Here is a 26,803-nt window from a genome sequence, read left to right as displayed (position 1 = left end):
AATCAAGTAACAGCTCAAATCTAAAATTATGAAATTATAATGATTTGTAATTATGTAATACATTGAAGTCTTACCACTTTTATTTCGTTCAATCAATAATAAAACACTAAAATTTGTTACCAACATTTTTTGCTAAGAAATTTAATGTGAGAAACTTTTGAATTAGTTTAAATCATAATGTTATTTTTTTTAAAGAATATTCTTGTTTGTATATGGAGGTTTTCACCTATCCGGTTTACTGAAATGGCAAATTAACTAAGTTTTCAAAGAAAAATATTTTTCCTTGTTGCCTTCTAGATCGATACAAAGCTATTAGTAAAGTTGTAATACTGAACTCTGTTATGTTAAGTGCGTAATCAAATCCCATTCATTTAGTGCTAACTTGTAGAGTCATATTTGATGTAGAAATTTAGTAGATCTGAAACCGCATACAATAAAGTACAATTATCTCACCTTGCGTCTTAGATATTTAAGCGCCTTTGCTTTCTAATTATATTTTATTGTTATATTATGATAACTGTAATTTAATATCAGTAGGTTTTACTTGAAACAAGGACATGAAGATGATTCGATTTATCAAAGATTATTGAAAATTTTTCTGAACTTTTGAATTGTTATATTAATATGTATATGGTTTATAATTAACATAATTTTGCTGCATAGTGACAAGGAGTTTTACATGATGTTTATTTTTAGAATTTACATTACATCTTATTGTATCTTCATTTTTTTAGCTAATAAACGAGCTTTTTCTTATATTTCGTAGTGTTACAACAATTTCATTTTCAAATATATTTTAACATTGAAATTTTTACGCTTAAAAGGCCATTTTAAATAATTATTTATTGCAAATAAATTTATACTTAAATGGCGTTTCAATTGATACATTATTATGTTTTATACATTTCATTATAGATGATCAAATGCTATTTTGGTTTCCATAATATCTTTTCGAATGAAATTTAGTGACATAGCAATTGCAAAATTCTTCTCATGATATACTGTCAAAAATGGTTCGTACTTGTAGAATATTGTTGATGATTTCTTTTATTAATTTTACAGGATATTACTTTTCAAGTAACTAGAAATGGAGTTTTATGAATTTGAATTTGGGTTGTATTTATAAGTCTTGTTTAAAGAAATATAATATTTTGAATGTTATTAAAATTTATGAATACTCATAGTTTTATTTATTCGAATGAATATATTTAAATTAACAGTGAATTAAAAATTATTTTTGGAAATATATTTCAAAAAGTTACTATCGGCGTTATAGCGTTGGAACTATTATATTTAGATCAATTCTTAGGATATTGTAAAATTAATTTGAATGTAAGAGTTAAGTATTTATATTTGAGTTCTTTTTAGACTTTCTCTTTTGGTACTTGACCAACGATATTATTTAAAGACTTATATTTTATACTGATAAAATTGAAATATGCACCCTTTTTGTTTACATTGAAATTATTAAAAATAAATTAAGAGTTATATACTTTAATTATAGTTTTGGCGAATATTATATTCAAGATAATGATTAAAAATGCAATATTAATCGCTTAATTTATATATCGTTTACTGAAAATTAAAAATATTTTATATTGTATTGAATCTTCCAAACCATAAATTGTTTTTAAAATATTATTTTTATTTTTATGGTGCATTATGGATTAGTATGATAAAAGTTCTTATTCAATTCAACTGTTTGTAGTGGATTTTATTCTTGGTGTTTTACTCTTAAATATCTTACATTTCTAATGAAACAGTACTTATAAAAAATATAGTTAATATCGTTCGTACCATGTAACACCTTGGTATAGCTTGAAATCATAATAATATTTTGTCTGTATTAGTATGTTATTCATTTATACTCGATAAAACTTCTTTTTTACAACTTTTAATAAAAAATAGATTTTTTCTTATATACATTTAATCTTTTATTTAATTTGAATATTATGTGGTCAAGTGTAAGGACAATCAAATTCATCAATTTTTAGTAGAAGAATAATAGAAATAATAAAATAATATAATAATACAATAATAAAAGAATGATAGGCGGGGAGAATAAAAATTGTGTTAAAAATATAATATATATTTTGTAGATAGTGGTCTTATAAAATATAAACAACAATTTTTCTAAAATAATCTAATATTTCCTTCATAAATCTCTCTAATTTAGAACTGTTATGATAAATTGTATATTAGTATTTTTAGTGAAATAAATGATTCAATATAATATGAACATAGAGCGGTTTTAGATGTCATATCTATTAAGCGTACATTAGTAATTTTAAATTACACCTTGTAAAGTGACTTGAGTTTAACAATGTTTGTAAAGATATTTGACAATATGGTCAGATAATAGTATAACATTGAAGTGAATTGCTTCATAAAAGAAACAATATATGTGAATATGTATTATTCTTTGATTATTCATTAAATGTATCCATGAAAATAATTTACATACAAACTACTTTCTCTTTCTCAAATTCTATTTTGCACATTTAATCTATGTGTTAAAATGGTAATTATGCTTCTGTTGAACTGAAATGTGGAATAAATTTTTTCACTTGTTTCAAAGTTACAGATAAAATTATGTGAGATAATTTTTTTTTTCCTAGTTTAATATAGCAACACTGTATTTTTTAGATTCTGAAAATGTTTTTTAAAGTAATTTTAGCCTTTTATACTCTTTTTTTTATTTATTTTTTATAAAATTATTTTTGAAAAATCAATAATAATTGAATTTTTTTTACATAATTTATGCGCTTTTATTAAATAAACCACTAAAATAATCTCAAATGTTTAAACTAAGATTAATCGCAAACAAATGAACATAGAATTGAATTGGATAAAAACAAGGTTAATTAAAAACATGATTAAAAAAAACCTGTTTAAAACATAAGTAAACAGTTTAGAATGTTCCATAACATCAATGTAAATTTTAAAATTTTTGGTGTTTTAAACACTAAATGTAACAACCCTGGTTTAATAATGTGTCAATCAGTTATTATCGTGAAGAATAAAGAATATTTTGATACAATTAATAGTAATACAAAATTGTTCGATATGTAAATAAATTTTATTTGATAGGATATAGTCGAAATTAGGACTGGACTTATTGGATGTACCACAAAGACTTGTGATTTTTTTTGTGACTTTAGGGGCGCTGCATAAAATATGATAAGAAAAAAAGATCTTTTGGCTGTAAATTATTTTTGTGATCATGCGTTTATATTTTGCTCAAGATCACATAAATGTACATGATTTATAGTACAAAAACTCTGCATATTCGAATTAGGACTCACAATTCTGTTGTAAAATGTAGTAATCTTTAAAAAAAAAATATAAAAATATAAAACCCAAATTGAATTGTCTACAGCTATTAAGCATACTTCTAAAACTGTAAATGAATACAGATATTTGCAAGAATATGTTAATAAAATATTTTATATTAAGTGTAAAACGTATCCCAACTTTGCGTGAAAGAAATAATTTGATTACACAGTATCAATTATACTTACCTTGATGTATAATTTTCTTAACTTACAGTAGAGAGTAAATTCAGGTGTAAGAGAAATGTCTCTATTTATCAACTAAGCATCAATGGTCTTTTGTGAGGTTAAATAATGAATATACTGTGCATGAATAATCGTGTTTAAGTCAGTTTCAAGAATATTGAAGATGAATATACTCTCTATTATTCCAGATTCGACTATTCCCGTTTATCAAATGTTTGATATTAGATAAAATGAGGCATTTTATGTTAAAATATAACAGTATAATTTTTAAAAAAAGTGCTATTGGTGTAGTAAACAACTAAGCATCTTTCTCAATAAAAACGAGTGATGTGTACACAGTTGTCATTTAATTTTACATTATTTTATTGTCACGGTCAATGTAACTGTAGTCTAAAATTGTTTGATAAAACAAATCAAAATTTGTAATTGACTATGCTGATCTTTCACAGAAGCACGATAATAAGACTTAAACTATGCTGATGGCACGCTACATTATTCATAAATTTTGACTTGCTATTCATTTTGTAGTGTAGGCTGTGGTTGTTTTGTTTTACGGTAATTTTACTCTCGTCTTAGGGTTATTGGTTACTATATAACACAAATGTTTACATAATTTTAGCATAACCGGAAATATAGTATCTATTTATGTTGCATAACGCCGTAATAGAGTTGGCCAAGTGGCTTTTTAGTTATTGTTTATCTTATAGTATTTCACGAGGAATGATTATCGTTGTTTATTGAAATTGCAGTTGATGTACCCAAATACAAAATATTGTTGTTGAACATAATGAAACATTATAATATAATTCGTTATCAAAATACTTAAATGCTAGAGTTACTTTGTAAAACTTGTTATGAGAAATTTGAACTTGTAAATTAGACTGCATAAACTGTTTAACGCATTAAGGTTAAGAAAGACTGGAAATTTGATCTGTTATCGTTTGATGTTATAGTGTTTCATATGAAGTAGACAAATTTAATCCGTGATGGATTAAAATATCATAATCGTTTGTTGTGTAGATTTACATCGATGGTGTGAAAATGCTATATGTTAGTTTTTTTATTGGTAATTAAAAATATATAGGTGTAAATAATTTTTAAATTTATTTTACATTGATAAATGATACAATAGCTTATTAATAATGATAGTGCGTTTATCTACAATTATTATTCAATTACCCTTAACGTTAATTTTAGAATGCATTTTAATTTAAAATGTATGGAACGTTAACCTCTAAAAGCTATTGTATTGTAAAAAAATATTATGGCCCTTATTGTGTGTGTATATAGACGTGTTAAATTAAAAATATAAATGTATGTGTATGTGTATATATATATATATATATATATATACATAACATTTAAATTGACCAGACAATATAACTATCAGTCAATTCAGACTGGATATGGCGTATGCAATTGAAATGTACAAGAACGGATTACTTAATCGAATTCGCGTGAATACTTCAAACTCAATCAGAGCGTGGTTAAATGATGATGATGATGGCGATGACATGACAGTATTGAATGTATTTCGTTATTTGTCAAAATGCTGTATTTAATATGTGTTAAATTATAAAAAATTTTGAGATGTCATGGACGATTTTTTAATGTACTAGATAAAATTTTTGAATTAAATTTCCATTGATTATATGATATTAAATTAATTATATCTGTAGAAAACTATTTATTTTTATTATATTTTCAGTCAAATTTAAAAATAATTAATTTGTTTATTGAAAATTACTTAAAAAACACTATTTAGTATAAGTTTTTATATTTTTATTAAAATATAGAAATTAATAATTCTAAATACAAATATAGGTTCATAAAGATTTTACTTCATTATAATAAAATGATGTTTAATTTCGAATATTTTTATGGAAGTAAAGTTATAATTTTAGTCAAAGTATAATAAAGTAAAATAAAATACGTAATTTTTATTTTATTCTTAGAATTCAAATAGTATGTAAGTAAAATAGTATGTAAGTAAATAGTATGTAATGTATGTAGTATTCGGAAATAAGGTTCAAAAAAAAATTATTAAGGTAATCCTTCAAAAATAATTGAAGGGTAAGTCTTACTTTCCATTTTTTTATAAAAAAATTGTTTTATAATTTTTGTAGTGTTCCTCGTCCAACATAATCTTCGTAGTGTAACAAATTTTATAGTGATGTTGGTTATTTTTTATTGTGAAATTAGATTGGTGAATAAATATATCCATTGTTCAGTAAACATTGTTACTGAACATTGTGTCATTATTTTTTTATATAATTAATTTTTACAAACAATTAGATGGATTATATTTATTTACGTTTTTGGAATAATAGTAATATTTTACAGAAACAAATCCCAAATAATATTTTCATCTAAATTAAAATTTATTATATACTTGATGCAATTATAAAATGTTTTTACTTTCATTAGTAATTAAAGTTAAATAAAAATAAAAATTATTTTTAACTTATCCCTATGCATTTATTAAAGAATATTTTTTAAAACCATTCATCAATCTCATAATCGTGTTGATTAAATAAAATAAAATTAAACTATTTAACAAATTAACTATGGACGAATTTTGATTAAAATTAGTTTCATATTGTTATTGCTTAAAAAAAATTAAAAGGCTCGATTTTTATGAATTATTACAGATTATAAAATCATTGTAATTGTTCTGTGATCAAGGCATTTGATGTCATTTCTATTGTTGAACGAATAAAATAATAGCAATTTCGTTAATCATAAATCTTGATTTTATCGTCCTGGTTTGTTGTAATTTTTTTTATGTTAATTAATGTTTTGATCATTGTCCCTTGATTAAAAAAAATATTGTTTATTAGAGAATTGAAAAAAGGATTGCCTATTTAAGTTTTTATTTTTATCATAATTAACTATTTATTTGTTATTTGTTGATCATAGTTTCAATACATTTATTTAGGACATTATTGCTTTAAGATTTTTGATATTGCTTTTAATATTTATTTTAATACAATAAATAATGAAAGAGTAAAAAATTATTTACGTATGTTTTTAAAAATAATAATATATTTAAAAATATATATAATAATAGTATGATAACATCAAAAGTATTAATTGTATAATAAGACTTTAAGGCTTATGCGTAAATGTGTAGAACAGTTAAAATCACCGTTTCATAATAAAGTTCAGTGAAAAATTGGTTTAGTTATAAAAAAAAGTTGTTTAGTTTGAATTTTTAATACTAAAGTAAAAAAAAAAGATGAAAAGCTGGAGGCGGTAGTACTGTTTTTTTTTTTTTTTTCTTTGATGAATTCATTTTTCCCCAGTGACCTTACCAAAAATAAAGTATAGTATATAGTTATTAAAACGGAATGCGTGTAAAAAAACTCAGGAAGTATATTATAATAAATTACTTTTTTATGAAAATAAAATCAATTGTTAAAGCTATTGCCGAGGTTTGAATACAGATGAGATTTGACGTGACTGCAATAGTATTATGAAGAAATAATAATAACCTCTATAATTTTACAAAAAATGAAGTCTTAGTGGACAATGCCTTTAGTACATATCCTTTAGTACGCTATTGATTTTATTATAATTATTTTTATTTGTTTTTTGTTAAAACTTAAAATAAAAATTACAAGTAAAAATTAGATGGGCTTAAATTGTTACTCTTACATTTAAAGTTTCATAATCTACAATTGTACGTTTAAATATTATATTATTGTTAATCATCATTAATATTATACGTATTATTATTAATATTATTATAATATTACATTATATTATAAGTTTATAATTAAGGTATGGATTAATTTTACAGTACACATTTTATTTTTGCTGTATTATATTATATTATATAATATTATAATATTATCAAAATCGTATGTTGTTGAATTTATTTTGAGAAAAATTTTGATTTGTCTCTAGGAGTATAAAATGAAACCTCCATATATTAATATTGCGATATAATTTTTATCTCTAGAATAATATCATTGTTTTAATTTGATATAGTAACAAAAATTATACTTCAATAAATTTTTTTTTGTTTGATATATAGCTAAATACTTTAAAAAAATGTTATTATATCCTTAATATTTTTATAGTAACATTTTTAAATGATTGTTCTAACTTAAATATTCATTAATAATATTCCAAATAAATAATGAAATTCAAACATCAATATGACAGAAATAAAATATCGAATTGCATTAGCAAACAATGTTTCCAAATGTGGCTATTATAAAAACGTCTTTATTTAAAATATAGTTTACTGACTATGTCGTTAGTTCCCTATATGGTGCAGCACATCTGCCAATAAAAAGTACATTGTTATTATTTATATTAAGGTATCAAACCAAGCTATTCTTATAACGGTTTTTTAGTCATCAAAAAAATTCTTATTTTTGATATTGCTGAACATAATTTTATCTTCAGTTTTCGAGAAAAAAATCCTATACTAATAATCCTCCATTTATGTTTCATATAATTACATTTTTAGTAAATGAAAGTTGTCTAATATATTATTTAGTAATCTAATATAAGGAATAATAATAATTCCATTATATTACCACACCAATATAAAAGTAACGCGAATAAGAGTGAAATAAACGTATTATATTTTTAAAAGGGGATGAAAAAAAAATTGGTGGTTTTTACTTTTGTAACTTTTGTTCAGAAATCGGAAGTGTATTTTATCTTACAAAAAAAGAGGGGATTTTTATTGGGTTAATAGGGTATATTTAAAGCTGTTCTTAAATAAGGTTTAAAAAGTTTTTTCTCTTTTATTATTTTATATTAAATTTGGATCAAACGATTCTTTTTAGGAAAATGCATTCTCAGAGTTGTCATTCATAGTTAAATTTTGTGTGTGTAATTCAAAAAAAGTCATAATTTTAATGCCGTATTTTTATAAATCATTTTTTTAACTAAAATTTTTTATCACAAGTATTAAGATTTCCTTTACAAATCATTTTGATGTGATTTGTAACTACTTGATGGTTATATCATGTGTTATAATTTAATTACATTTGTAGAAATTAAACATAACAAGATTAGTAATATAATCTTTTAACTAAATCACAGTTAAACAAATTATGTGTTTTAATATGATCTCTATGGTCTTTTTTACGTTGAATTTTTTTTTTTGAACTTTCTTTTAATCTTACTAATAGGTAGTATGTGTCAAGAGCGACGATAAGGTTTTTTGGTAGTTATCTTGTCATCTAATTAAGTTATAAATGAATATAAGTAATACCTCGGCGTTAATGTCCTTTTTTTATAGCTAAAAAATATTTACCGTTTTACTCGGTTAATTCCTGTCAATTGCATGATCACACGCCAACAGCAAATATCTGCCAAAGCTAAATTTGTCTGTAGGTGTTTGTTGCCACTGCGACGTTTATTAATCGTTCACGGTTCATGTATGTTATACTGCGATTTCTGCCAAATACGGGAAAAGGATCGTTAATACAGATAAATGAGAACTAGCGTATTTCCCGGACTATTTCCTCAGATTTAATTGACCGGATTTCGCGGGTGTTAAATTAAATCATTAAATTTTATTTGTAACGTTCTTTTTATCTATTTTAAATATGTTCATTATTTGATTTATATTAAACAGGTCTTGTATTTATCAAATACGTTTGTTGTTGATGTTCATCTAAGGAATAATGTAAGATTGCTTGTAGTAATGAGATCATAATGTATTAAATTTGAAATTTTTAATACGGAGTCATTCATTTCCGGAAGTGTAAAATAAGGATTAGTTTTTCTACAAACGATTCATATGTTTTTTTTTACACTGAATCATATACTAAGTAGTCAATGGTGTGCGATTGGATAGTTTTTTTTTCATAAATCTCAAAAGCAAACGTATTATTTTATTTGATCATCTACTATTTTTTTACGAAAAAAAAAAGTGAAAACAAAAACAGATTTTTTAGTCTAGTTGTTGACATTAATAATGACTGTAAACTAATACTTTCCGTTCAATATAAATGTACATAATTATAATCTCGTGAATGTTTTTATTCAAAGTAAATTTAACACAATTTATTTCAGATAATTAGCACCAAACCTATTATTTATTTGTTCAATTCATGATATAAATTATTCATATTAGTTTTCTTCCTTAAAAATACATTATCGTTCGGTACAAAAATATAATGAAACTTTAATTTTATTCATATATTTAATTTAAGGGTTTCAAGATATACTAATAGTGTATACATATTATTTATTTAATTAAAAACAAATCTATAAGTATGAGATTATGAAATAGAAATTCTCTCTCTTGCTTTAATTTTTTTTTTTGGTTATTAGTTCTGCTTTTCACAAATTTTCAAGAAAACATTTCATCATTTTTGTCGTTTTACTTGGATCTAAGCTAAAGATGAACAGGAAGTATGTTTACATTTTTATGTATTTTCTGTTGTTGCTGTACTTTTTCAAAAAATCATTAGCCGAAACGACGACTAAAAGCTACAATCATTTTTAGATATCACATATTTCAGTTTTTTGAAGATATGATATCTATTAACTACAACGACGTCTTTTATACATGAAAATATGTTATTTATTGTAGAAAATATACAGTTGATTATGAAAATTATTCGTATTTTTGGCATATGAATATACGATTTGTTAAAAGCCTTTCTATGTATTACATTACTATTTTATTAAATGACATTATTTTGTTTTTATTGATCGTATATTTTAATGTTTATTTGTTTAACCGCATATTATAATATATTTAAATATGTTAGTATAAAACAGGTGTAAGGGATGTCATGTGTTAGTAGCTTTTACAAAATTTAAATCATATCAACTATTTAAGTTGATATCGATTATATTATTATTTTATACTAATATAAAATAAACCCACTGACTATACTCAGTGGGTGTTGAAAGTTATACTATTTATATATAGTTGTTATTTATGATCCTCGTGACACTGTTATAATTACATTTATATAACTATATTTGCTAAGATTAAATTCTTTTGCAGTACTTGATCTATAAATTTATCTCGTTAATGATTTACTAGCTGATCATTAAAGATCATACTTGTTCATTGACGCTCCCTTTATTGTGCAAGTTTGTTAATTGTATTGTGTATGGGTTACACAATGTAACTTATGTGCGTATATTTTGATCACATAAAGAGTATAAAGAAGTGTATTAATTTCTCTGTATAATTTTTGTCGTCACGTATAAAAGTCACCGTTACTGTACATCATGCTATAGAATGCCAACCACGTTCCAGTTAAACTCCTCGTCAAATGTTAACACGTTTTCTCTATTTTCTACTTTGATATAGTTGAGGGTGTCGGTGGTATAATAAAAGACTAGCAGCTTAAGAACTACTTTGTAAAATTATAGTTGTGAGGGAAGCTTTTATTTTATTTGACTTAAAAAAGACTAATCACGTCTGTACATGTTTTTAGCGTTTTAGTTTTTGAACATTTTCTATAGACTAAGTGTTATTTAAATGTTACGCATTGAATTTTGGCAAACTTGCTACGAATATTAAAATTCTGTTAAAAACCGCAAAGAAATTGATTATACAAATGTGCAAAAGTCAAGTTTTGAAATAAACATAATTAAATTTATGGCTTAATCGCATGTGATTTTCCATCGTTCATAACTTTCAAACAATCATTTCTGAAGTTTAAAAAGTCAATTATAGAAAACTTTATTGTTGCTTTTGAAAATTTTTAATAGGTTTATTATTTTATGTTAAACGATACAGAAAGAATATTTTGTTGAAATATATGATAATGAAATGCGTAACATGTATATATTATGAAAGGAGCAACCTATGTAATAGGTAATGACATATTACAGTTACTTGTTATATCATTATTCGTAAATAAAATATTGTATGTATATTTTGAGCAAATATAAGCAATGGTATTTTAAAGAATATATGGGAATATACAATATATCCTTTTACTATTTAATGGATAGGTTAATACCTAAACAATGCAAAAATTTGTTTGTAGCGGCAATCGATTTGAAATAATATGTTTGCAATTCGGCATGGAAAGTTTTGTCAATTTTAGTTAAATATTCAACTGTTAACAAATACTTAAAAAATAATAATCATAGATAATGAAAATCATTATTATATGAATTGGTAACGAACACTTTCGTAGGTTTTTTATGTCAGGAAGTTAGAATATGGTATTTTGTTAATTGTTTTTTAATAAGATTTAGTTTTGCAAAATCGTTTTAACCGGTTTATGGAATCGTTTGGAATAATAACATATAGTACAATAGGATTCATTAGAGAAATGGAAAACTCGAAAGAGGTCAATTGCATACTAAAAACTTTTTTTATTATCGATCAAACTATATGTTTGTGTTGGTACTTTGGTAATTGGTAACATTATTAGACTTCTTGCACTACTATAATTCTGCAAACATCTCTTTAAAACTTTTTTCGTTCGACCAATTAAACGGTTAATTTACTGAAACTTATACGCTTTTGGAGTTATATACCTGTTAAGTTTTCCATCTTTTCTTTGTGAGTTCTAAGTATTCTAGGTCCTATTATGAAAGTTTTCGTGTTCAATGTTAATATTATAACTTTGAAAGTACTGCAATAAATTTATGTTTACTCTAATATTGTTCAATAAATGTAGGTACCTTATTTTTGATTATAGCCGCTTTTTATTTTACGAAACATTGAAAAGTAGAATTTCACTACTTTATACTTATATAACTGTTTTAGTTCTTAAATTCGTATCATAAATTTTACCAAACTAAAAAGTAAAATGAAGAGATAAAAAGCTTGTTATATTTAATATTATCTATTTTCTTTATCAAAAGTGAAATAGTCTCATTGTAAAAACTAATAATTTTCCTTTATCTGCTGCTGCAACTGTAAAAATTGTTCATTTTTAGCCCTACCTCTAAAAAAATAGTGGCATACATTTAAAAAATAAATAACTTGTAATTCTTTGACTCGTTCACGTTTTTATTCAATTGTAAAACTGTATTATATTAAAATGTATATTTATTTTTTTTAGATTGGAAGTTTAGAAGGTTATTATCTTTTCGAACATAAACATGTACACAAACGATCACTTGATTCCAGTAGTATTCATCACGAAAAGCTTATGGAAGAACCCGAGGTAAGTCTGAATAAAGATTTTTGTATTTTATTTGAATAATAGATAGCCATAAACGCATTTAATAATACTATAGTGATGTATAGAAACCCTAACAGTCAAGTTGGGACTTATTTTAACCGCATACTCATGACAGTATTTGTCGTTTTAGTTGACATCTCTCGGTTACTCATTAGTCTTACAGCTTAATTTCAAACCAACTGACTTTTGAAGCTAAGGCTATTCATTAGTTTCTGTCGCGACGTGTTGAATGCTTCCAAATTATTTACGCAAACACACACTCGTAACCATCACCTTCTAGCTTTAATTTGCTTCACTGTATGTGTACTATTTAAAGTGTGTCATTATACTAGCACAATAACACAGTAAGTTTTGTTTTGTTGGATTAGGGACGTTACCACTACCAACTTCTATCCTTATTTGAATCGTATACAATTTCAGAAAGTTTAATGCGAATATCCATTAATGTTTTGCTAAAATTTAACATGTTTTAATGTTCTTGATATACATTCTGTATTTATTAATAGTGTAAATAAAATTATTTCACTTCCTTATCATTCTTAGTTAATACTAAAATATATTTTTGTTCACCAATAGGTATTTTTAAATAACATTAATTAACGTTTTACTGCTTGCGTTTTGAGTACTATTTTATTTTAAAATCGTATTCAGTAACTATTGATATAAATAAATTGAGCTTAAAAAGCCTTATTAATAATAATTTAATTAATATTTAACTATTAATAATGATATCTCTCAAAATAAATACGTAATAACGATTGAAAATTAGAAGTGTGAAACGGTATTATAATATTTATTGTAATGTTACATTATTCTATATTAAGATTTTTAGAAGAAAATATATGATATTTTTTTTTGATTATAACTCTCTAGATCATTTTATAAGTAAATTACTCTAGATGTATCATTGAAAAAAGTGGGTCTGTAGAACAAAATATTGTTTATTCAAAGTTAAAAGACTATTAAATGTTATTTTAAACTCATGTAATTTTTGAGAATATATAATTTTTATCATAAAAAAATGGAACTTTTCAGTTTTTAAATTATTCTAAACCTGCAAAAATTTCCAATCGTTTGATGTGTTTGTCCTAAAAAATGGTAAAACGGAAGTATCTTCTTATAGTTGAAAACTATATAGTCATATGTTCAAAAAATATTTAAAAAGTTTTGCATCGAAAGGTTTTCTTATGAGTGATAAAATTACTTTAGAATTTAATAATGCACTTTTACTGTGACCATTTCACTATCTACAACCAAATCTACCGAGTAGCTTTTGTTACTTTTCTCTAAATTACTTTTGGTGCAAAAACTTATCTTCCAGTGAGAAAATTGAAATATTTTTAACAAAACGGATATTGGGTTCCATTTAGAACGAAAAGAGAAGAAGTGCAGAGAATATATTGTCTAATTTGAAATGTATTAAAAAATATTTTAACATTTGTTCTTGTTTCAATAAGTGTCAGAGAGAAAAATAAAATTTCAATGGAAATCTTTAATTTCATTTTTCCTCTCTTAGATTTGTTATTGATTTATTTTCCCCCAAAGTTATTTCTTTTTCTATTCTTATATCTTACAAGTAATGAAATTGTAAAACAGTTGTTGCATAACTTATGATAATGAACATTTACTCATAAACTTCTATAAATTCTTTATAAATGCTTTAAATTGTTTGATAAAATTGCAAAATTTCAGATTGTATTGAAGTCTAAATATTTCATTAACTTCAAATTGTTTATTTTGTGAATAATTTTATAGAAAGTATATATTGTTTTTAAATTTAAATTTTTAATTTCCAATAGCTCAAACTATGTTATATTTATAAATAAGTATGAGGGCCACGTTCCAAAATTTTTAACTGAAATCAATCAGTGTATTTTTTACATTTTATTTCAGTATTTACTGAAATAAACCAACTTTAAATAAAAAACAATCTCATATAGAATTCATTTAAAATTACATTTTTAATTTTAAATGAGTTATTTGTTTTATAAAAAATCAATTCTTCATGAGTAAATATATTGATTTCGTTTCTTTTATGAGAGTGTATTGCAATTGGTTAAACTTATATCAAGTTTGTCTTATTTTTCTGAAATGGCAACTTCTGTTTACTATTATTGGTTTGCAATGTTTAGTATCATAGATGTCCAATGAAATATTTAGAGACATTTAAATTAAAATTAAATTTAGAGAAATACACACTAGTCCTAACTTAAACCGTGGAGTTAATATTTCAATTTAAAATTTTGCTATTCTAAATATGCTATTCATAAATCCAATTATTTATTTTTTGTAGAGAATGTTGTGGTTTTTCTTATTTACGAGGCGTAAAAGAAAATTATAATTGACACAAAGTGATATAAATAGTTCACTAATAAAAATACTTCTTTTTATTAATTCTTTGTTATGTATTATTTTTACAGTAAAGGATAACATGATGAACAAAAACACTGCTTAGATGTTAGTAATTACGTTGTAGTGTAATTACATTCAAATTTTTTGAAATTTATTTATGAAATATTGTATTACAATTGTTTTTTTACTCGTGTTCTAAATAAATTATTGTTTTTAAATGCACCAAATTAAATTCTTATAAGAAAATGCGTTAAATTATGTTTTTAATTTGAAAATTACTGAGCCATTAAAACTTTTAAACATTGATTTAGATATTCGACCTATGGGTTGTATAAGTTTCTATAATTTAATTAATTGAATATTTGTTATGCGTGTACTTAACACTGTAAAACTAAATCATAGTCGCACTAACAATCTTAATTGAGAATATGAACAAATTGGCTACAAAGCAGTTTTGTAGCATTTCTCGCTGGTGCCAGCCAAAGCATTAATGAAGTCGTATTTTGTCGTCTAGAACACCCACGCATCTAATCAAAAGATATGTTTTGCTGTTAAAATTACATGATTTACTAGATTATGTTTGTTTGACACGATTTAGAACAAATCATTTTGAGCTTTATACGCATGAATCCTAATATGGTTAATAACACTGAGTCTAATTTTTTAAAAGTCAAGATATATGTGTAATAGTCAAATACTGAAAAATAGAACAGGACATTGAGTAATCCAGTAACTAAGTCATAATGATTTACCGTCCCGAGTAATCGAAATTTAAAATTAATGAATATTATTACAATTTCACCTTAAATATTTTTACAAATAAAAAATGAAGAATAGAAATGTAGATTAAATGATTATTTGAAATTTCATTTAGAAATTTCTTTCATCGATAATCTTCTAAGGAATACTTTATAGTACACTTGTGAAAAATGTTTCTATTTCAATAATGTATTTCCTATATTTTAACCAATTCGATGGAGACTACACTTTACAGATTATTTAATTATTCAACATAATTATAAAGAGTACATCTATAAAAATATTTAAGTAGGCGATTCTTGACGATACTTATTAGGTTATCCATTTAATTAATAATAATAATTTAAAAAAACACACTATTTACCGTTAATTACTCTGTGGTTTCCGCATCCTTTAAATGGAAACAAAGTTCCAGTATTTCCTTTTCTATACAAACGTTAGCGCCGTTTGTACATTTAATTTTCATAGGGTTGGTCGGCGGATGCTGATTAAATAATATGCACATACTAAAACGGTATTATAATTGAAGAATAAGGGTTTCTATTTTGTATACATTTTCGTATTTTTACCAACCAGAAGGTTTTTCGTTTTACATAAATTTTTAAAACTTTTACTAACGATGTCTTTTTATAATTTGTGTTTTAAAACATCGTTTTAATTAGCTTTTGATGTATTATTCCGTCTTGCTTAGTAATCAAAACTATAAAAGTCTGTTCCTAAATATACTGAGTTCATTCCACTGTTATTATAAATGGAAAGATTTAAAAATTTAGTTAAAAGTCCATTTTGTATTAATCATTGACAAAAAACCAAGTTAATTTAATGTTATCGACGAAATTTTTATAATGTGTTTCGCCTTGTTTGAAACTTTGTTAAATCGGTCAGATTCATTACTCAAATGTTTTTATGTCAAAAAAGCTGTAGAATATTATGAACTTTATTGCACTGAAATTAGCTTTGTTTCGCATAATAATAGTAAATTATTATGCTTTGTAATAATTCGAGTTATTGTGCTTAAAAAATTTATGAGTTCAACCCATAAAAAACTACTAACTTTTTGTAATTCTCTTTAATTTTATTTCAAATATATAGCTACTCGTATTTAGCATTTATTAATATTTTTGTTTCTATGCTTTAATTATAATTTACATTATAAAATATGAAGGACTATGTACCTGAATCGCTATACTTTTAATCAATGTATTTAAACAACAAATTCATTTTCACAATTACGTGTAAAATTTTTATGATGATAAAATTATTTCTTTCTTTCATTTTTCTCTAAATAGTATATGTTGTGTTCAGGCGAACGGACATCTTATATGCCGAAAAGAATGATTTTTATAATACAAAAACTTCTAAAAAAATAAGATATCTCTAGTAACTATAGACAAAACAAATTTAATGGCTTTCTATTTTTAATGTAGTGAGAAACTTAATAGATATATCTTGTATTTTTATTAGCTAAAGTATTATTTTGGAAAGTAAGTAAATATTAAAAAATGGATGCAAGTGACAATATATCACATCAAAGTCATAATTACAAACATCATAAAATTTAATTGTCATTTATCATTAAAAATTGGTAATGAGTCATATTTTTGTATCCTGAAAAGTTAACTTTTTAACTTATTAGTCTTCTGTCAACAAAACGTTCAATTGATACCCCTATGGGAATTAACTAAAAAAAAGTATAAAAAGTTTTAAAAAAATTGTTTTCAGAATATTTTGTAATGGAGTTGAGGAATTTTTTTAAGATTAATATTTATTGATATTTGATAGTAATTTAATGGTGGAAACAATGGTAAATTCGATGTGTATTTGAAAATAAATCATTTTACTTAAAATTACATGTTTTTAACTTATGACACCGATTACTCATAAAGAACAAGTCACTGGAACGTTTTACTATATTTTATCATATACTATATTAAAAAAAGCTTTAATTTGTAATAATATATTATGGTGTAAATATTTCATAATTATTTTTGGTTTTAATGTCCCATATCTCCTTAAAATCGAGATTTCGGATACTTTTATTTCTTCGCCATAAAGTACATCGTAATAACTTTAATTTAATGTTTCTGGTTGAAACATTACGAAAAATTGAAAAAAAAAATTGTAGATACGATTTTCAATATATACGATCAAGTCCCTCTGGTACTTTAGTGAATGATGGGATTTACAAAAAAAAAAAAATTATGTCGTCGGTAACGCAAATGTCAGAAGTATAATTATTAAAAATTTGGGAATAATTCATCCAGTTTTCAAAAAGTTATTTTAATATAAAGTAAAAATATCAATATTGACTATTTTATAATAACTGTAGTTTTTCGGGACATTTCTCTTTATTACAGAAATTCAGAAAAATTGCTCAAAATTAGAATGTTGTTGGCTTCAACTAGATATGTTTGATGATGATCTTTTAACGTATCGTTGAGCAAAATTGGTCCAGTAGGATCTCAGTAATCGTGTATACTGATACAAAATTAAACATGCTAGAGTAAAACCAATAACTTCGGTGGGTAGCTGTGAAGCTAAAAAGTTTAAAATTTCCATGCGAATTAGCTTAAATAGTGAATAATTTTATGGTTTAAATAGCGGTGCATGTAGTTAAGTAAAGTATGTTTAGATTTACAAATTAGTCACGAGCTTAATGCTGAATATTGTCAACAGTTTGTAATAAAAGGTTTGCCATGGGTCGTAAAATATGTCTATGTATAATATGCAGAGACATATAAATCTTCCACATATTCATTGTATATGTTGAAGATCAAATATTTATGTGTTTCATTTTAGCTAAATGAGATACAAATTCAAGGCTATCTAAACGTACCCGAACACTGTTAGTTGAAATACACCGTTTATACTACTCAAATATTTTACATGATCTTGTAGTTTTGTTATAATGTGAAAACCTTTGCGACGATAAGATGCAAGTTGACAAGATTGTAAAATTGTCATTTTTATAACATGATTTACCTATTTAAACATGACTGTCGGAACATAGAATGTTGTATATTCTGATTTCTGATATTATTCTTTTCCTGACAGGTAATACCCTATTCAAAAAAAGACCAACGATAGCCCATTATGTAAATTCTTTTCGAAATGATCCCAGAAATACAAGAACACAATTGGCGATTATTCTTCTTTTTCTATCTATTCTTACTCTCCTTTTCATTTGTTTATTTATTTTTCGAATTTACGCGCGTTCACCAAATGATGGTAGAGGAATTGCATTCTAACTGTAGTATTGCTATATATTTCGATAAAAGTATCCTTTTTCATTTCTACAAATCGTTCTGGCTATTCATCACTCGAGAAAATTTGTATACACTGTTTCTCTCTTTTTTTTTTGTTCCATAAAAGCTTTTTGAGTAATCCATCTTGTGTCTCGAATGTCATTTCGAGTGGCGAGTGGTAGGGAATATAAAAATAATGTATGTAATTTAATGGTGAATCGCAATCAGCTATTATCACCACATTTGGACACATTTTCCAAATCTTCTAATGTTTATGTAGTAGTTCAAAATTTTTAAGTCTATAAAAAATTGCAATGTTTCCCAGTCGATCTCGTAGTGTTGAATACTCGTGTTATATGCATTTCCATTTTGTTGAAACTAATGCCAATAATAAATAGTTATTCTTGCTGTAAATATGAAACGTGTATTACGATTATAGTTGATTTTATCGCTTGTAATAGATAGAAATTATTAGTTAATCTGATACTCAGTCGTATATTTAGTATACATACTTTAGGAAAATTCTTGTTTATGAATATGATGTCCTCTATGAGAGTAATGATTTGATCGCAAAACTTGCTTAATATAATTTTATTAATACTAGTTCAATTTATTTAGCTAGTGTGATAAATTTGATTAATAACCCATTATAGGTCATATTAGCCATATCGTATTTACAAATAAATACTAAATTAACTCGTAATTAACGATAATAAATGCAGTTTGTTAACTTAAATTTCTTTTTTGATATTTTTTAACATTTATTTTGACATTGTTTTATTAGTCTAAGTATCAAAACAGTTTTCAATTTCATTAAAATCAAAACGAATTAGGAACCTTTAATGTGGTCTCTTAAGAAAACTTCCAGACAATAGTTTCTTTTGGAGTAAAGCAGCTGTCTTTCCTTGTTATCGTGGTCGAAATCATCACTAAGACATGGATCCTTTACTTTGAGAGTTCTTGTATCCGAGATGTGCTTTATTAATAAAACGTGATCGTAATATTATGAATTCTGACATCGATTAATTGTACAAGGCATACATCGTAAAGCACTGCAGCCTATGCCGATGTGACGTAAATGTGTAACATTCTTTGCTGACGCGTTTTACATGAAAGGAAAACCTTTTCGAGTGAGATAAAACGATTGTGTCTGTCTATTGTTCGTTACAAAAGACCTCGTCGTCACATTTATTTTTTCTCGCTTTTACTCAGTTTTTATTTTTTTATTTTAGCAGCAAAGCTTGGCAGATATGTCCGACTGGCAGGAATTGTCTTTCATATAATAAATTAATGTCGTCAGATCGAAAGTGGTTTTCTTTATGTTGAATACATACCATTTCAGTTCTTTTTCCTGAGGGACCGCGTGATCTGAAAAAAAAGTTCGCCAATATTAGATCTTCCGTAATTAATTGTCATCCATTTGATAGACCCGCTACAGCCTGTAGCGTGTTTACGAGTTATGAGGTGGTTTGATAAAAGGTCGTTATACTTGCCGCTATCGTCGCTATTGAGTGTGTATTTTTCCTCGTAGGAAAAGAAATAAATAAAAAAAAAACCATGCCCACACATTTCGAATACGGTTAAACCGAAGAAAATATCAATATTAATCTTTTATGATATTGTTCGAATATCTTGTTAATATTACAGAACACGTACAAAACGGTTATGGAAGTGGAAATCTTATCATTATGCGTCCTTTAGTGTGTGTGCTGGTTTATGTCTATGTGTTTTATAAGACATATACGCTTAATTGGTCATGTATATATATATATATTCACAATTAATTGTTCTGTAAGTGATTTCTTTCCGCTGTGCACACACGTAGTGAGCTTAAAGTTTCTGTTCAAATTTTATTTTTACATGTGCGAATGACGGCTGCTCTTTTTTCTCCAAAATAAAAATATTAATATGTATGAAGACATATGTCTTCATACATATTTTTTTGACGATTTTGCATTTTCAAAACCGTCACACGTATCCTACTTGCACTCGCTTGTTGTAAACACTTTTTATCCCAATAATCAAATCCAAAAATGTCTGTTTTTGGTTTGGGTTAATCTTTTTCTAACGTCCTAACGTTATTCTTTTACGCGTTCTAACAGTTTTTAACATTCACCAGATCTGACTATATTTATTTACTGTATTACTAGTATCAACACGGGTCCAAATTAATAACGTTTATCGCTCGCGTCAGCGGTTATCTATTTAATGGCGTAGTTGATTGTAAATCCCTTTCGTTTTATAAATTGTAAATCTAGCGGAAAATGAAAAAAAAATCTGTTTTTTTTTTAACTCGATAAATTTAATACCGACACATTGTGAGCTTGCTGTTGTGTTCTAATAATCGTTAAATGCTAACAGATCAATACTGCTTGGCTACCGCCATAGATTTTATTTCTACTCGACCCCTCGGGTACAGTATTGTTTGGTGCAAAACGATTTGTTTTTTAATTTGTTCGTTTGTTTTTTATTTGTTTGAAGAGCCTATGGCCGATAAAAAAATGTTAAATATATGACCCTGTTGTGTTTACACCCTAACTGATTTTAAACTATGTATTGATTTATCACACTTGCTCACCATTCCCCGGGCACTTCTGTTGATTACCGAAGATTCATAAATCATAAATGAATCTCCCAATGCCGTCTGTGCTGTACATATGAGTTGCTACGTGTTTCATTTACAACGCTTTTATTGAGTTCGTACTTTTTAACCTTAATTGCAACTTTAAAACCTTATAAATGCATAAAGTAATAGTATTATTATATATTAAGTAATGAGATCTATTTGTTATTATTGTGTTACAAGTTAGTGTAAAGAGTAGCTAATAAAAAATTATCCAATATAAATAATGTAACAAATTCATCCAATTTATCTTAAGGGTTAAAGTGAACTACATAAATTACAATGAATTGATAAAAATTGCACTTAGATTTTAATAAAACGCGACATAGCAATAGATATTCTATGGTCGATGCATTTAACGATTAATGAATTTTCATATAAAATATTACTAATAAAACTGATATTACTGATAATTTCTCACTGAGTAATGAGAAATTCGGTGGATAATAAAAAATATTAAAAATATAAAATATATTATTACCGCATTTAAAACAGAATTTAACGAAAAAAAACATCAGAGTATAATTTCGATTATCTACTATTTATTTTGTCTCGCGATTATGTAATACCAAAGAATGATTATTATATAGTTAATAACGATATTACTATTTGCATTTTTCATTTCAATGAGGTACTCGTTATAGTGATGATAATGTAAAATAAATAAATAAAATTCAAATTTTATAAATTTAACTACAAAACATTATTAAGAAATTTCAATACCCAATTTTTTCTTAAAAACAGCTCTAAAAAATAGATACTTGATTTTTTTAAACTGATTTCCTAAAATTGGAAACAATAAAACAAATTTTATTAAGTGAAAAATTATTGTAATTTATATTATTATTGTAGTTCAAAAGCGTAAAAATTATTTTAAAAATAATAAGTGTTCCAAAATATTTATTGAATCTAAAGTTACATGATTTGTCACAACATGCGGGACCATCCTTTTTGTATATATAGAGAGTTCCACAATATTTTGACAATTTGCCATAATTTGTTTGGATTTGTCAGAACTTAGTGGGACACTATATGTATAATTATACATGTCTTTTGGTATTTTTTTTGATTATATTCGGTGGTTCAAAATATTTAATGTGCCACAGAGGAGACTTTCTTTGTAATTTCCCTTTAGTGTTCACTCGTGAGTTGTTTTCGTGTTAAGATATTAATGTGAATTTTTCATCATCGTGAAATGTATGTCATCACTGATGTTATTGCGTACAGTACACGCCAACAGCTAATTCAACCCCATCGCCACACGTATGCTCACAAATTATTTTGCTATTATGTTAGTGTGTGTTTGTGTGAGAGTGGCATTCCAGGTATACCCAAGAAAATTATAATTATTATTATTATAATGATGGTGTCGTGTCGCATACGCTGACAGCAGCTGTTGATAACCGCACCTAAACTATGTGAGGGCGTCCGTATATAATTATTACCGTACGTTTCTTGGTATCGGATAGTTTTCACACACTCATGTACGCAAATTGCCTATCTATTGCGCCGTATTTAAAAATATTATTTTTATTAACTATAAAAAAAAATTGCTCTTTTATTTTAACTTTTTTTTTTTTATCAGAGATATAATTCGTTGATTTTTTTTTTTCAATAATTATTTTAATGCGATTATCGTCCTGCTGATTTTCAGTCTTTTATCATTTCAAAACGAATATAATTTTTCTTTATAATGCCTGTAATTAAATTTATTGTTCATCTAAATTCAGAGTATTATCTTAAATCGATCAGGTTTTATTACTTTTTCTCAATAGTCTATTTTATGACCACGACATTTAGCTTACATTTCTGTACTGGTTATATTCTTATAAATGTTATATTATTTAATGGAAGTAGTTTAATAGAGTTATGGTATATAAACAGTATTTATTTATTTTTTGTCAAACGCGCTCTAGTCAATATATTAGCGATGTCGGTTTTTTTTTAGTTTATTGCAGAAGAACGTTTATTGAAAATTGTCTAAAATATAAATGTAACAAAAATTAAAACATTCGGTCCGGATATTTGTTTTTATAAAGTACACGAATTATGAACGATGTATTCTTATACTTTTTTTACAATTTATTACATAAAATATTAATAACACCGTTATTAATATTTTGAGCAAACTACAGAACACATTCCGAAAAACGTTGAATTTAGTATGGTTTTTTTTATTTCTTAAAAATAAATTATTATCTAGCAGTATATTTTTATGTATGTCATGTTTAACTTTCTGTTCATCTGTAGCCCAAAAAAATAAAAATAATAATAAAGCTGAGATATTTTTGTATCCATTTCTAAATCAGTAAAATGGTCTCTAGCAAGAGCGATGTACCATTTTAGGTTACCTCTTGCCCTATCCTTAAAAGTAATGTAAATTGTTACGGTATTTTCGCATAAATTTCAATCTTGCAAAATTAATTCGGAATAACGTCTAGTAAATATTTTAGTAAGATCTATGTATACACATACTTACGTACAAAAGACTATGGTTCGCCGAGTGGAATTCATTCTACTAAAATAAAAATAAATAAAAAGTATGCGGGGGTGGTTAATTTTAGATAGTTGTGTTTATGCTGAAACCCTCGCGTTCTTTTCTCGGATTGTCTCTGAAATTCTCTCAAGTAAAAGAAAAAAAATGATTTCTCAGTAATACTCTGTATTTTTGGCAGTTATGAATAACTTATAAATATTTGTTAATCGTGTTTTTAATTATGTAAGTTTACATTTCAAATTTACCAGAATAACACGGATATCTGGAATAATTGCACGCTCTATCACTTTTATTAAGTTATCCGTGAGAAATATTTTGCTTTTTAAACGACACACATTTCTTTATTGTATTTACACGAAAAATATGTAGAAATATTGCGCTCTTATTTGTTTGATAAAATAATATTTAGATATAGTTATGGAGACTACAAAAGTGTTTTCCCAGTCCTTTAAAATTATGCGTGTTGTTCAATTCTGTTAGGGTTTAATAATATAATAAAAATAAGTTTGAAGACGTTTTTTATCACAACGAAATATGTGTCCGATAACATCACGGTACTACAACAGCTAACTGTTTACTACCATATTATGATAATTGTATCGTTATTATATCTCTTTTTATATATATGGCGAATAATACTTGTGAAAACCATTTTAGGTTCAGGTTTATATTTTCGACCAGATAAACAAATGTTTTTCTTAGTTGTCAAATAGATCGATGTGTTTTTTCCTAAACTAATGTGTTGTTTCCGAATAGCGTTTGTTTAATTTCAATCAAATTATATTATGTTTTCTCTATAAAACACAAATAAATTCATTGTGAATTACTCCGAACAATTAAAATATTCCGTTGTAGTCGTATAAAAAAAAAAAACGGCCTTTTAAATGGAAAAGGGACGTCGTGCGTATTGCACGAGTGTCTCTGGTCTATTATCAATAATTAACGGCCTCTGCACGTTTCTCTATCGCATAGGATATTGGCGGAGAAAAGCGTTTTGATTTCAATTTGTGTACGTTTTCTTTGTCGTTTCTTATTTTCCGGTTCATTACCGCCGACAACAGCACATCAGGTGAAGGCCGGACGTGTGGGTGTGTTGGTCGTGGTCGTAGCCACAACGTTGTTCTTCTGGCATATTGCCTGCAGTCGTGTATGAAATAAATGACGTGAAAACGACGTACACCAGCGTCGTATATGAATGGAATTATGAACTGGGCGGGCGGCACGGAGGTGATCTATGTTTTCGTCGACCGTATAACGCGCGATAAAATTTGCCTGCAGATCGTAAATAACACCGCGGACGCACACCCGCGAAAATTCCACAAAAACCGACTCGTGCAATTATTGCGACTGGACGGATTTTGCGCAGGTGTTTGCATATTTTCTCCGACAAAAATGTGTTGCCCGCCCCTTGCTATGAAACGATTTCGTTATTGTTGTCGGACATAACTTGTGGTGCTGTTGATAAGGCGCGGCGCTGCGTCGTGTCCGAAAATTCTTTGCGAAACGAGATGAAATGTTGTTTCAGTTATAATGAGTGTTGCGCGAGCTTTTTTCCTTGGGATGTTTTTTGGGTATTTACGAACACTAGTTACAAATGATGATTATTTTTACGAATTCAATCTTGTTTTTGGAAAGTTTTGGCCCGCTCTCCCCGTGGGCCGTCCAGAATAAACAAACTGTAACTATATTTTCTTTTTAACTTACTTTTTTTTGACATAAAAAAGTCATTTTATTTTACGTTATGAAGGATTTTTAGTTAGACTAGTTTGTCCAAAAGTTTCCGGTTGCCATCTTAGGCCTAATATACAAATGTATTTAGGTTAAAGAAATAAGTAACATAAAATTTACGCTTAAAACAATGTTTAATCGTTTTTGTATTAGGCATTCGCAAAGTATACTTTCTATGAGTTTTCGATTATTTATTTTGATTAATTTTCGGAGAATGAACAATCATATCCAAGTTTGTTTTTAAATCTAGACGTTTGTGACAAAAATCCTTTTTCTACGTACCTTCGATACTCTCTTAAAAGTCGAATAAAACGAAATTTAAGGATTTCGCATTTGTTCGGACTGATTGCAGCGTGTGAACTTAACGTTAACGTGTATACAGCACACGATCTTAACATTCCAGCGTTCCAAAATAATGGTGACAATTTAATAGTAGAAACAGTAATAAGAACAATCGATTTGTCCTAATAAACATTCCACTTGGATGATAATGGCATGACCGCATTATGTCCACATCACGCTTTTATATATTTCGGAGCTTTCTTAAATTATATGAAGAAAAGTGTAGAACGGAAATTGTTCTAGTCTAAAACGTGCTTTAGTGATTTTCTTTGACACTAAATCAGAAGCCAAACTTATTCTGCGTTCCCTTATCTTTCCCGACCATTCGTAGACAGTTGGATTTATAAATTGTATTGGACGGTACAGCATCCAATTTATGTCATCTTTGTCAATCAATAAAACGAAAATCATATACAGACATATATTCTACAAACAAAGCGAACACGAACGATAGGTCACGTAGAGAACTTTAAAAATTCTATACCGTTTATATTATACACAATACGCGCGTAGTAAAACTTCAGTCACCAGTGGTATTGTAATAACTTTTTTGTTAAATTGATATTTTACAATAAAACTTTTAAATTGATTAAAAAAAAACA

General features: G+C 26.1%; 1 protein-coding gene across 3 annotated transcripts in view; it reads left to right on the top strand.

The window, feature by feature from the left end:
* The window catches only part of LOC126895493 (furin-like protease 2), a 71,469-nt gene that overhangs the window by 13,008 nt on the left and 31,658 nt on the right, over positions 1–26,803 (top strand). For all 3 annotated transcript variants that reach the window (XM_050667425.1, XM_050667424.1, XM_050667426.1), the window contains one exon: positions 12,533–12,637. In XM_050667425.1, the coding sequence (XP_050523382.1) occupies positions 12,533–12,637 (105 nt within the window). The remainder of the gene's footprint in view (positions 1–12,532; positions 12,638–26,803) is intronic.

Source organism: Daktulosphaira vitifoliae, unplaced genomic scaffold (genome assembly GCF_025091365.1).
Source record: "Daktulosphaira vitifoliae isolate Bord-2020 unplaced genomic scaffold, ASM2509136v1 Scaffold_1, whole genome shotgun sequence".
Taxonomy (NCBI): Eukaryota; Metazoa; Arthropoda; class Insecta; order Hemiptera; family Phylloxeridae; genus Daktulosphaira; species Daktulosphaira vitifoliae.
The sequence above is the reverse complement of the archived record's forward strand: the minus strand, read 5'-3'. Positions and strand labels throughout refer to the sequence as shown.